The sequence below is a fragment of the Dufourea novaeangliae genome, unplaced genomic scaffold, assembly GCF_001272555.1.
Source record: "Dufourea novaeangliae isolate 0120121106 unplaced genomic scaffold, ASM127255v1 scaffold119, whole genome shotgun sequence".
Lineage (NCBI taxonomy): Eukaryota > Metazoa > Arthropoda > Insecta > Hymenoptera > Halictidae > Dufourea > Dufourea novaeangliae.
In genome coordinates, this window is record NW_015373992.1 from 111,831 (window position 1) to 126,069 (window position 14,239).

At 41.5% G+C, this 14,239-nt stretch overlaps 1 protein-coding gene across 1 annotated transcript in view; it reads right to left on the reverse strand.

The window, feature by feature from the left end:
* Nucleotides 1–435: 435 nt before the first annotated feature.
* Nucleotides 436–14,239, reverse strand: part of LOC107187780 (GTPase-activating Rap/Ran-GAP domain-like protein 3) — a 37,751-nt gene continuing 23,947 nt past the window's right edge. Inside the window, 15 exon segments of the mRNA XM_015575955.1 lie at nucleotides 436–1,027; nucleotides 3,056–3,364; nucleotides 5,487–5,756; nucleotides 5,854–5,940; nucleotides 6,028–6,364; nucleotides 7,206–7,651; nucleotides 8,425–8,710; nucleotides 10,034–10,085; nucleotides 10,087–10,270; nucleotides 10,331–10,543; nucleotides 11,176–11,274; nucleotides 11,356–11,458; nucleotides 12,104–12,170; nucleotides 13,734–13,798; nucleotides 13,880–13,998. Of these exon segments, the coding sequence (XP_015431441.1) occupies nucleotides 3,111–3,364; nucleotides 5,487–5,756; nucleotides 5,854–5,940; nucleotides 6,028–6,364; nucleotides 7,206–7,651; nucleotides 8,425–8,710; nucleotides 10,034–10,085; nucleotides 10,087–10,270; nucleotides 10,331–10,543; nucleotides 11,176–11,274; nucleotides 11,356–11,458; nucleotides 12,104–12,170; nucleotides 13,734–13,798; nucleotides 13,880–13,998 (2,582 nt within the window). The 3' untranslated portion in view covers nucleotides 436–1,027; nucleotides 3,056–3,110.

Here is a 14,239-nt window from a genome sequence, read left to right on the forward strand (position 1 = left end):
GGAAACGTGAGCCTAGTCCTTTCCACCGTGACGATCATATCGATTCGATCGTTCTTGCCGCGTGATTCGGACAATTACGATTGCATTTTTTCGTACAATAACGGCCACCGTGGGAAACCGACGTAGAAAAAAAAAGAAATGACCGAGATCACGATTTTCTGTTACTGAAAATGTAACAAAGTTTTTGGTTCGTGGAAGTGTTAAAAATTCCAAAAACACATCGAAAAAATATATATAAAAAAAAACAAAGGCGATGCGCACCTGTTAGTTTCAGTCCATTATGTAGGGATCAATAGGATAACGGGTTAATTCCCATTTTTCAATTGTCCTGTACCGCGATAGCGGTTAACCATGTTGTATTTGCATCGGAATGTTCCTCTTTTATTTTCCAATAGATACACAAACGTAGAAACTCGGAACAATTCGTAACGGGAGACAGTGAACCCCGCGGGCGGTTGAACCGTGCGCGTGGCTTTATAACAGAAACGTGATCACTGAATGGCGTACATTTTATTAATTATTCTTATGTATGTACATGTGGTCACATTTGCGTGTATGCACGTAACCCGGTAGTCGGAGTATTGTAAATAGACGAAACCACTGTGGTTACAATTCTTTGAAAAATAACGCGCCCACGATACAGCCGGACAGATGAAATTTCTGAACAGTTAATTGGATCTCTCTCCCCCTTCCACAACCTGTTGCTAACCGGTAACGTTCAATTCGTTCAACAATATTCCCAACAAGTTAATAAATTTGATTACTGTCACAACCATTCCGCTGTTAATAGCGTTTTACCGTCACCGGCGTGTATATTAACTCGACAGTTTTTCCACTTAGCGGCAAGGGCACTTCTTGCGCGTACGGTTACATCTATAGCGAAACGCGTCGGGTTCTAGTTGCAACGGCAGTAAATCTAACTACGATAAACGCAATGGTATCGCCGAGCGGCGTGGATGCGTCGCGCCAGTCCGGCCGCCATTTTGTCCCCCATTGTGGGCCCTACCGAGGCACGAGCGTCAGGTACCTGCAATTAGCGGGTGGATAATCAAACCGTTCAGACGTGTCTGAACATCCGACGAGGAGTCGAAACCAGTTCAAGACATACATCTGTCATGACGAGGCGTTCGATCTGAAGGTCGTTTCTAACCAGTCTGATGTTGTTTCGAACTCCAAATCGGCCTAATAACGTTGCAAATTCAAAACTTGCTTGATAACATTGCAAAGTCCAAACTTTCGAGTCGCTGAGAAGCTGCAAAAAGCGCTGAAATGTTCCAAACTTCCAGAAGTTCGAGTCGCGAATGTACATATTATCAATAAGTACAGTAAATTATCGATAAATGCTCGCAAGGGCTACATGTGAAATACTTGTACGTCGTCTCTACTATTTGGTGGGTCCTTATTGAAACTACTCAATCCAGTAATGTAACACGCCAATGGCTTAAAATTGTCAGCTAAAGAAAAGAAGGTTAAAAGCTTGTGTATCGATGAGACAACACTAATGTTGGGATGATACTCTTTTATTTCTGGTTCTTTGTTAACGAAAATTTTATTAAGGTATTGGTGAGATTTTTGTTTTATTAAAATGGGATTAAACACAATATTTGGAAATAACCATTTTGATAAATTACAAACGATCCAATTTATATCATGTGAGGGCTGTGCAGCCTTTGATATCTCACCATTTCGGGTCGCTTGGTCGATTTCTTTCGCTGGCTCGAGCGGCTTGAAATTTAGAATGATTCATCATTATTTTGTTTGACATGTTCTCAGCAGCTCGTGAATTTTGTGTTTGCAACGCCATCCAACTGTTTCGAAGTCATCTTCAGTTCGAAGTTCACCCTTGCCGTGATCTGAGTCAGCTGGAACCTTTACCGGCCCGGTTCAGGCTACGCCTGATTAGATGTTGCACAGCGACAACATAGTTGTTGCTCGATCGTTCGACGAACATAACAATAATCAAACAGAGCCTATTTTATGGTCAGGTCCAAATTGACAACGCGTGCGATGCGGCAACGTCGTATTTGTCGACCGCATGATTTGAGATTGAAACCAATTTGTTCTTTGTCGCATCGCATGCAAGACGTCTATAACAGCAATGTATAATGTCGCGGAGTTACTGATTTTTGAAGTGTAAAAAATGCCTGTGTTATGGAATAAATGGATACATTATTAATTCATTAATTATAAATTATAAATTATTAATTGTCATTTTCTTTTTTACTAAAATATAAAACTAACCGTTAGTCGGTTGCAAATAGTACTCGACGGCCTAACCATGTATGAAGTCTGTCGCATTGTCGTACGAACGACCAACTTAGGTTGGTTGGAGGACAATGGTTTTGTTGCTGTACGACATTTAATTAGGATGTAGCCTCATACGAGCAGTCGTCAATTTTCTCTTAACGTTCGCGTTTATAGGCGTATAATAACTAGACCGAGCGTTCTCAATATCTTCTATAGTTAGACCGTGTTAAAAATTAAAAAGAGTTAGCTGCTGTACGGTCACTAATCTGTTTTTTTCTAACGAGGCGTGGTACGATGAAGAAGTTGCTTAGGCAAGAGAGAAGAGATTCAGAGAAGAGATTAGTCTAGTTATTATACGGCTATGTTCGGGGTCAAGATGCACCCGCGCGTTTGTTTTAACCATAGACATAGAAAAATATAGACTGCGCATCTCTCTGAAACAGGCGTCACAAGTTTAGAAAGATGTAGATAGCTTTCAGAGAAGTTGGTATCTCTTCTTAAATGTAAGTACTGGGGATGAGGTTCTGAGGATCTGCGTTTTGAATGGTTGACTCAGCTATATTAGAAAGAGATGGCAAGTCCTCCGAAAGTAACCCGTCTCTTTTTCAAGTTGGGACGCCGACTCAACCTGACGTGCAGTCTATATTTCTATGTCTATGGCTTTAACGAACGGGAATGTGCCGCCTAGAAGTCTCTAAAATTTGCATCCAGTGTGAACTACTTCATATGAATCCTTGCCTTAAACTCCTCGTCAGATGTTTAAGACCAAACATGTTTCAAAACAGTCCGTCCCTGAACCTACAACTACCTGCGATCGGTCATTAATCCGTTTGAACCGTTACGAGCGTTGTTCAAGATTTTGCCTATTTTCTCATCGGGGAATGCGGTGGCATCTGGTTCGTCGGTGTTGGGGTCGGGCTGCTGCTGCAGGATCTACTTAACGCCCTGTGAGGCTCCACGGTGAGGAATGTTCTGTCGGTGGCTGGGGGCGCGGAAATCACTTCCGGTTCCGCGGGACTGGGACAACGCCTCTGGTTACAGGTCGACAGTGTGCTTCTCGATAACGTTTGCAATGGTATCTGATAGATCCTTATCGGCTTCCAATCGGTCTGGCTGTCTGTGAAAGAGGAGGATATCAGATCATTTTGTAAAGCCTTGCACTTTTCGGCACGTGCAGATCATTGTTGTATCTTTCTGTCACGGAATCAATTCTGCCGTGGTCGAATAAAATGAGGTCTCGCGTTAAAGAGCGGTGTCTTTTTTGCGTATAGCGCCTATTTGCAGTGGGCAGATTTTCATATGTAAGAAATTGATCAAGTTGAAAATTACATAAATACTATATTAATTTTCATTGAGCATCTCTCCCTTTTTTATAATTTGATGTATAGTGATAACAGAGCAAAATATAAGTATACTTTACAATTTTACATATACCTCTTTAATAAGAACAACGCGCCATACAAACGTTAGAGAGCATGGTATATCATATCACTGTCCTGCTTTACCATAATGAAAATCGATGTCTAATCATTATACATTTCGAGCACTCAATGTATGTACATATATCTCGCATGAAGTATTATGGGATATCAAACTCGTTCGGAGCATTGGAACTAGATTTAGTATTATCAATTTTAGAGCCCAAGTCATATTGGTTTTAACCCCCCTGCGTTCCACTCGAAAGCAGGACGCTCGGTGAGTTAGATGTTACGATGTTCTTTGTGAATATAATTTAAGAAAACATTCCAAATTTCTTGTTGCAACGAATGACGAACCCGTCCAAAAGCGCTGTGCGCAGTCGAAGGGTCTGTTAAAAGCAAACAAGACTTTTACCGTGATCTGTAAACAGGATAAAACAAAGGACAACCAATGAAAATTGTGTACGTAATAAAAATGTTAGCTAGTCGCATAGACGTCTATGTTAGACATTCTTGTACTTGATACAGGAGGGTCGTAGGTACTTCCGTATTTGGTGCTCTAGCCGAATCTGTCTGATATTAACTTCTGTAGTGATTAATTTATCGACAGTTAATTTCTTTCTTTCTTTCGTCATGCCCTGTTCATTATTGAAACCGCTAACACATTCATCAAAAGACATACATATTTCACCAGACCTTCCGTTCGTTTGTGCGAACATGAATTGATATTGTATGGCAAAATGTCGGTAACCCGTGTGATCGACAAGGCGTAAACTCAGAGTCGGTCACCGGCGATTATATTGGCGGCAAATATGTTAACAGTTGATATTTACATCAGCCCAACCCGCGTGCCATCACGAAAACATATAGTGTCTAACGAGATATATCCTTAAGGGGATGCACCCCCTTGCTGGCCTAAAAACCAAGTAGGCAAATTAACCACTTTTTTCCTCAGGTGATTATGGAGTAATATATTGGAATCTTTTTAAGGAATGTTAGGCAATATTGTAACTTTATTGTCATACATTAGTTATTATTTAAGTTTACAAAATGGCGGTGTTATACAACATTTTCTGTCGTCATGTCTAGCAGGACCTTGTCAGCTGGCATCTAAAAGATCTCTGAAACTATTTATCCGGTCAACTTCAAGTTTATACACATTTTTCCTTAGAAAATAATGTACAATCTAGCCTATGATTTTTGTGATATTGAAATTTCTTGAATTTTCATGAATTTTCTAAGTTGATATTTGTCATATGAATACAATGATTTGTTTCCTTTATAAAGTTGCCGGTATATTATTTTTTTACAATTATTACAAAATCGTACGTTAGACTGTAGATAATTTTACAATGAACCAACATGTTCAAATCTGAAATATTCGGACGAATTCAATTTCTCAGATTTTCTGGGTGTCAGCTGACAAGGCCCTGCCAGACATGACGTTAGACACTCTTATATAAAGCGCCATTTTGTAATTTGAAAGAATAACTAATGTACGAAAATAAAATACTTTAATCAATAATTACCTGAGCAAACAAATTTTAAACCTATTTTTTCTTAATTCTACAAGTTGGTGTACCCTTTTAAGTCTATTTCCATTAAAACAAAAAAAAAAAGGTAAGAAGCATCGTGGTTCAAGAGGGTGTGACGAGGTTTACGAAACCCGTGTTAGACTTATGAAACACGCAGCTAGTTTCGAAGAATCCCGTTGCGTTCGATCCCGAGCGTTGCGTGAATTGCGAAACAGCCCGCGAGTTACAGAAATAAATGGAAAATTGTGATTGTCTGCCCCCCACCCATGGACGAGCGTGTACATACTTTGCGGGTTAGACCGAGAGGACGAGGACTGCGCGAAAGGAGGCGGACTGGAAACCGGTTCCTCTTTGTCCGAGGGCTTCGCGTCCAGCCGAATTCTTTCGCACTTCCCCGGCAGAAACTCCGGGGCCGTAGTCGCGAAGTATATGTCCTGCTTGGAGGTGATCAGATTCAAGCTTGGCATGGCCATCGTGTGAACTAGATTCCCGTTGATTATCAGACGGATCTCCATGGTGTCCTTGGTGAAGGCGATCACGTACGGAAAGGCACAGGCTGAAAAAGGAAACGAGTCTTTCGATTAGAATACAAAAACTAAACGGTATTCTCGGGGACGCCAGAAAAGCTACGGAAAGGACCAAAACAGTTTTACCTATGGCTGCTGGCACGGAATTCCAATTGAAGTCGAACTCTGTTGGCGCGGTGCTCTCCTCCAGCAACTTTTGAAAATGGCACGTGTCTGCGAACATCACGATTCTATGAGATGGTACCATTTCAAGCGAACCGGGGTGACTATATAACAAGATGACTTGTGTGGTATACGCACTATTGTAACAGAGCAACAATTCCGGTTCCTCATCTTCGCAAAGGTCTAACGCAGCGACCAGGTGAGGTTTCGGAATACCCTCGACGTGTAGGACCCTGGTGGTACCGGTCGCGGAGATCAGCTCGAAGTGATGCCGTACGCCGCAACAGAGGGTCCATTCGTTGATCGAGTCCGTGCTCTCGATAATCGTGACCAGCGACGGGGTCTCGCTCGCGGTGAACTCCTTCAGCATCGTGAAACCGTCGACGGTGTCCGTGTCCGCCGCGGAACACCAAGCGGTCCAAGCAGCGCTGTGCTTCCATTGGAGAACCGTCAGCCGCCGACCAACCGCGACACACTGAACACCAGGACGTTAGGAGGAGGGTTGGAAGAAGAAACAGAGTCAGGGGTAGTGATGCCAGATTTTTTATGAGATTCTTCGCAACTCACATTTGCCCAAAATTGCCCAAAGTCGTAATAGTGCTGTCAGAAAAATCATGAACGTGCTGTCACGCGGGACTTTTTAAATTAATGTACCTTTTTTTAGTATGATACATTAAAAAAATAGACATACATAACGAGTTATACATATTAAAATATATGTAATATACAGGGTGAATCAATAAGAACTACTGTCTAAAATAACTCGTTATCTATTGGTTGCACCAGAAACCGTTTTAATAAATTATGTAGTTTTTAAAGGGACGCATCGGATGGATACAGTTAGATTTTTTTATATCTTATTTTTTTGAGATATCAATGTGACCTTGTGTTTTTTCAGGGTCAATCCATCTTTTTTTAATACCACGTTGTTGTTGATGAAAGGACGAATTCCGCGACTTATAGCATGATGGTATTAAAAAAAAGATGGCCTGACCGTGAAAAAACACAAGGTCACCTTGATATCTCAAAAAAATAAGATATAAAAAAATTCTAACTGTATCCATCCGATGCGTCCCTTAAAATGCTACATATTTCATTAAAACGTTTTTTGATACAGCCAATAGATAACGAGTTATTTTAGATAGTATGTAGTTCTTATTGACTAACCCGGTATATAATTCGAAATCACTCAATTTGCCACTTGTGATTACTTAAAAAAATTCTTTGCAATTTTAGTACAAAGTTCGACCAAACTGCGATAAATCGTCTAATCTGGCAACACTGAGCAGGAGGTTCAAGTGACGTTGAGAGAATACCATTCGCAGATGGGAACCACCGGGCATGGTGGTGGTGTACAAATGGCAGCCCCTTGTTCTCGGTAGTCTGCGCTCTTTTATATGCGCTCGCCCTCTGACGGCCAACGGTCGCACCCGTACACGGCCCCGTGGATGAATCACTGGTTTGAATCTCGCGGTGGCACGCGCGAAACTGTCGTACTCGTTGTCCTCGCTCTCGTCCGCGTCGTCGTCCGCGTCCTCCTCGTCCCCGTTGTCGTCGAATTCCTGATTGTCCTCCCGTTCGTTCAACGTCTCCCCGGATCTGTTGGCCACGGTGTTCTCGAATTCACGTAGACGGAAGACATAGACGTTGCTCTCCTTGCCCTTGTCACCGGTACGGAACAATAGGATACCGTGCTGTTCCACCACGTCCAGTTGCTTAATCTGCACGGACTCGTCGAAGATCAGTCTGTGGGACAGGCTGTCTGAAATGTCGAGTGGACGGATCACCATCCGTCGAATAATAGGGGAAAAGGTGGTAATACGGAACGACCCTGACAACCAGTTGTGTACAAGTTTCGAGCAAATTGCCAGCAATAAATGTCAAAAGTTGTCTAAAAACCATAGCCATCTGTTTCCGCATTTGACTTGAGTTCTGTAGGCCACGCCAGCTGACTAAATGGTAAAGCAAATTGGCAGCAAGTTTTGCAACATGACCTATGTCAAATTGAGGGCAAAACCGGAACAAGGTTTGCGCAAGCCAATTGCTGCCAATTTGCTACCTATGTTGCTGCCAACGTGCGCGCAAGTTGTTTATAGCAAATCTTGCATCAAACTTGTAGCCATAACTAAAATTTGGCTATGCAGGTTTGGCTGACTGGGGAGGAGCTTCCCAAATATGCATACGGTTAAAAATAATAAACACAAATATAAATATATAATTTTAAAAGCTTATAAATCCATGAATTACTCAATATTTCGCAGGTAGTTGCGATATTATGTGCACGTTCTCGCTATCTTAAGTTTTGCTTGTGTTGTTTCTTTTCAATCGCGATTGAAAATCTTTAGATTCGAATAATTCTATTCTTTATCTATTTCTTTTATCTGACAATTGGATATAAAAATATAGATCATCTTTCAATTGAGAACGATTTGAGTTTGGGTAAGCGATATTAGGCGTGCACTTACCTTGTAATTGTATAAATAACGACGGTTCTGGCAATGGTAGTGAGAAACGAGAAATATTCATTGAAATTACCTTCTATTAAAAAGGTCCCACTCTCGGTACCCAGGACCACCTTGCTGTCCAACCATACGTCCCCGCAGACAACTTCGTGAGGGAAGTCTGGATAGATGCACCTTGGTTCCCACGGTCTGGGCTTCAATGGACCAGCGGTGGCCAGAGAAGTCGGCGCCAGCCCTCGCACGATCGCCTCCAGTTTCAGAGCCTGGCCGACACGCACCATCTCGACCGCTCGCGTTTCCTCGCGACGTCGACCTGGAGCCTCCACCACATCCGACAAAGCCCGTCGGTTTAACATGCTCTGTGAAAATTCGATCGGTGTTCTTTTCCAGGAGGGTGAGGGGACATAGCCAATGCGCGCGTGAAGCCTATTAATTTCTCTCTCGCAATTCGCAATGATAACCGTTGCGGAATTCGACGCATTTTCTATAATCAATGTGACGGCCATCTTTGTTTACGACGCGTGAATTAGGAGAAGAATCGTCGACGGCCCCGGGTAGCGAGTTTAGTCGAATCAACTGTCTGGTAAGTAAACGACTTATATTCGACTTCCAGGTTGATATCGGATTGATCTATATCTTTTCTTCCAACAGTTTTCAGAAATAGGAGGGAGCACGGCAGCCATATTTGTTTACGTTACTGCTAGCTATCTTGGTTTACGTTATCGGTTGTCACCTTTGATTATGATACGTATGAGAATTAGGAGAAGAAGACTCGTTGACGGTTCCGGCTAGTGTTCTAAACGCAGTAAAAAATTCTTTACATAAGTATCGCTATACTGAAAACCAGTTAGTGCAGATAGTTAATTGAATATTTGAGCTCCAATTTGGTATGATTTCTTTTTCATATTCATTAATTTCAAACGGCGTACACAGTTTTGAAGTAGTCAACCTCGAAACTCTTGAGAACTAAAATTATTATTCATAACTTTGTTGTTTGCTTGATTGAATTGCTATGGAATGAAGTATATCACGTATCTATGTATTTGAATTGTATCAAAGCGCGTTTTGATACAAAGTATTTTCCATTTTCATTTTTAATTTTAATTATGACTTCAATAGAGTTTAGTGTTCTTTCTGGTTGCATTTAAAAGGACCAAGCCTCAGAATTAATATAAAGCAAAAATGATTTACTATCAACTGTTACTGCGGTAGTTATCGGGGTGATACGGGAGTACAAGACACCGTTTTTTTTTTACAAAAACGACTTGCTTGCCATTGAACTTTGAAGGAATTGAAGTATTTTTCATGCAAAAGCAAATCAGTCTTTTCGAGCGTTTGTCTATCTGTACAGTGTACAAGATATTAAGGAATACAAGATAAATGAAACACTCTGTATATGTCCGAACTACACGAAATGAAAAAACAAAAGATAAATATACGCTTTTCGTAAAAAAATATTTTCTTCCGCTTTTTCGATGCAAATGCCCCACTGTGACGTCTGGTAAGTAAAAGTTTCATATCCGATTTCCGGAGCTGGTACCGGATCGATCGATTTCTTTTTCTCCTACAGTTCTCAGAAATACGACGGAGCACGGCAGCCATCTTGGTTTACGTTCTCGGCCGCGTTCTTTGTCCCCTACATTGAAACGGACAATATCGTGACCGTACACGCAGCAACTTACGTTACTTTTGCTCTCCTGCGTGTGCTCTTGGTACATGTCCCTCAGAAGAGCGAGTGTTGAAGGTCGCCTTCTCGCCGTTAATCAGCTTGACGAGCAGAAACTCCCGTAGTGTGTACGGGTCCTCGAAGACGGGCGGACAGGGCAGGCTGGGTCCGAACAAAGGTACGCTCTCATCGCAGTAGATAGCCACGCGCCAGCCTCTGCCTTTCCCTTCGGTGGACACAACCGCGAATACGTCTACATCGAGAGAGGGAAACCATCGACCATCGTCTGGTACACGGGGGCGGAACAACTTACGCGTAAATTGGCTCCTGATGCAATTTGGGTTGAACGCGTCTATGGCGTCGGGATCGTCCGTGTAAACGATGTTAACGATGTCGTTGCCGATGTGCCGCTTTCTCTCCAGCTGCTGCGGGTTGTCCTTTGAATAGGGCAGCATCGTGCTCACGTGGTACATCACTTCGTGGCCCGCGTACACAGTGTAATAGCTTTCTTTGCCGGTCATGTCGCCTGAAAGTATCTCTCGTTACGGCGCTCAAAAAGTTTCCGGAATTTTTATTTTATTTCGCAAAATGTTTATCTGTCCATGAAACATCGATATAATCCCTTCAAAGTAGTCCCCATCGGATATAATACACTTATGCCATCGTTTCTTCCAATCCTCAAAATAGTCTTGAAATGCATTTTTCGGTACAATATTGTCCTTTCAGACATCAGATCTTCCAACGATTTTGCCTTTATCTTCTCTATGGTCGTTTTACTAAACTGCTCTATTTGTTCGTGAATTTTAGTCAGATAACAACACTCTAGTGATGCCTCAGCACCGTATTCGCTGGACACAGCCTTCTGTGACTCTTTCCTATTCCCAAAGATGAAGAGAACCATGAAAGGACCGAGGTTCTGCGACCATAGAGGAGATAAAGGCAAAATCGCTGAACGAGCTGAAGGCTATATCGAAAAGTGTGTTTCAGAAGTGGTTTGTGAATTGTGTCATATCGCAATAAGGACTACTTTGAAGGGGGCCAGAAGTTTTAGTCTACGTTTTCATGTATACGCTGAAAGTCTAAATAAGGAAACGAAAATATAGCGCGTAAAACAGGGGCAAAACAGCGGTGGGTGTAACGAAAAAGTATCCGACACACCTTTCACATCCAAACCGCCCCTGTACTTGTCCCAGTTCTTCAGCTGTATCCTCTCGCCCAGAATCTCCAAGAAGTTTTCGAACTCCAGGCTACCCTCCTCTGCAAACGCAACACGGTATTAGAACGACGAAATCCAACCCCCATTTAACCGTTAAAGTTTTCGTCTCCGAATCGATTTACCATTAGACAGCATCTCGTCGTCGGTGATCTGCCCCTTTCGCGCGTATATCACGCCGAACTTGAAGTTCACCGAGCCCTCTTGCTCCTCTAGCAGGAGCAGGTCCTGCGACACGGGAATTTTTGTAAACTTATCCCAGGTCTCGGGGGGTTTTGCAAACGAGTTACTCTTACCTCACCGACACGATTTCATCGACACCGAATTTCGCCGACAATATTAACTCACCGACACGTTTAGATCACCGACAACCATTTCATCGACTATGTTTATTTATTGATGTCGACTTCTAGTGCGTGTAATGATCCACACACCACCCAGTATTAACCACGCACCCAACATCCTACCAAACATAGGACAAACACACACACACACACACACGCACACAATGTGCTCTGGGGCTCGACGAAGAAATCCTTTTCCTGTTTTTTTAGATATTTACACCTAAACTTGTGTTTGATGTAATATTGTGTGCGTGGTTAACACTGAAAGTAAGAACTGTGTCATTATTATTTTATACGAGGAAACGAATATCGAGATAATGATGACGTGTAGCGATATATGTATAGATGGATATACACATATTGTCAGTGGTTGAATAGAAATAACAGTCATTATATGCACTAGAAGTCGACATCAATGAGTAAACATTGCCAGTGAAATGATTGTCGGGGAAATTCAGTGTCGATGAAATCGTGTCGGTGAGGTAAGGGTAACCCTTTGTAAACGATGAATGGACCGCGATCGACTCACCTTCTGTATGTCCGGCGAGAAAATTTCGCGGGGTGCTTTATCGAGCTTCTCCAGTCCAAAGAAGTTGCTGAAATTTCAATTCAATCATCCGTCTCAGGTGATCGCCTTTCGACTACTGGGATATTATTTTTAGAGTTCGGAGATTAGCTTTCTCTATGCGAAGCAACCATGTACACTCACGAACCAACTCGTCTTGCATTAGGGAAAAAGCGGCACAAAGGAAGGGCCTCCAACACTTGGTTTTGGGTGTTACTGAAACGTATACCAAAATAACATCGGATTCAACATTTATTTCAATTCACCCAATTCTATTTGTACACGATAGATACGTTACGGAAGAATGCGTGTAAAAAAAATTCGAGTAAAAAAGTATACCATATTTATGGAGAAATAGAAGATTGATTTCAGACTTAAAAAATCAGCAAAAGTAATACAATAAGACATATGCAAATTCATGTTAGAATCTTATCATTTTTAAGTGTTTGCACTTCTTATTTTATAAACATTGCACATATGTATAAGAATATTAATGTAAATTATCACTTGAAAAGTAAAATAAATATCTTGGTCATCGTCTTCTTGCTTTATTGGTGAAATTCTTTCTGTGTCCTTTTGAACAAAATTAGCACTAGTCTCCTGTGGTGTCGATGTTTCAATGGTTTTAAGAACGAATTCAGTTATTAACCCACGTGTACGTCATTTGATCGTATTTAATGACTTCATGTTCATCAGTTCAAATGATTCAATTCATGATATCATTAATCATTTCACATCACGTTGGAACTTCCCAATTTATTCCTCATTAGGATCATGTTTGGCAAAAGGATTACCCAATTTACTGGCCAGTACAAGAACTTCATTCAAGATCATTCATAAAAAATTCTTTCTTAGAATTTGGGTCGATCGTGTCAAATCAAAACAGATCGGGTAAAAGGAGAATGAAATTTTTGTTCTAATTCGTGTTAAACCAAAATCGTGTAAAAACTCAATTGGGCGTACATGTAATAAATTTACGAAGTGGCAGGAAGTCCGTCTCCTACGCCACTTTTCCCCTTAGCGGAACTCAAGTTTGGTTGTGACTGTATAATAACTAAAATGATTGACAATGTTTCGGATTTCGCATGCAGGTAGAGTGGCGATGTGGCGTACACTAGAGGGTGGGGGGTGGCTGTTTTCATTGTTGCTACTTTAATGGAAACAATTTTATTCTCGAAACTTTGTTGTCACACCTTGTAGCGATGAGCGACAAGTATGAATGTCGGGAAAAGGACCGGCACGCGGTACTGGAAAGTAACTGTCTTGGCGTTTTCAAGTTTTTATCGAGTGATGGTCAGTAGACACTGTAGACAGACATCCAGCATGATGGACGCTTTCTTGGAAGATTTTTCCCCAAGGTAAAACAATAATCCTACGAAGGTGAAAATCAATCCTGACCGAGGAGTATCTATGTACTACTTGGATTGTATTTCCCAAAGGAACGAGATCTATTCTCATTGAGCGAGTTTCGTATTATTGTACAGGAAGTATACGTCAATCGTCCCTTAATTGCTTCATTTAGGAATAATCTCTTTGTACGTTGTTCAATTAGATTTGGTTCGTTTATAGTAATAGTAATAATAATAGCATTTACCTGAGGATTTGCCTGATCGTCATCGTCTTGTTTGCGGAGTACGGTAGCGATATCTTCTGGGCACCCTAAATTTATTATTCCTTCGATCACCGAAATTCTTTGAACCTTCATCGTGATGCCATTTCACGATTTACTATTTCACTTACGGTCTTTCTCCACAAAATGACTCTGTAATGAGGCACGCTTTGGTCGTTGACTTCGCTGGTTACGACTGACAGAAACAGAGGGTTCCTTTCTTGATCCGCGGCGACGTAGTTTTGGTGCACTGCAGGTAAATAATAATATAATAACTAATAGGTAATATATAATGGACAATGGATAACGAATAACGAATAACGGACAACGGGTAATAGATAATAAATAATAAATAATAATAGCAAGCAGTAGTGGATAAAATATAGTGCGAAGTAATAGATTTTATCCTCGGACGATATTGTGTTGTTGGAAAATTCTACACAATTTCCTGCGACGTAACTGAAGAAAAGGTGTTTCTACGTACAGAGACA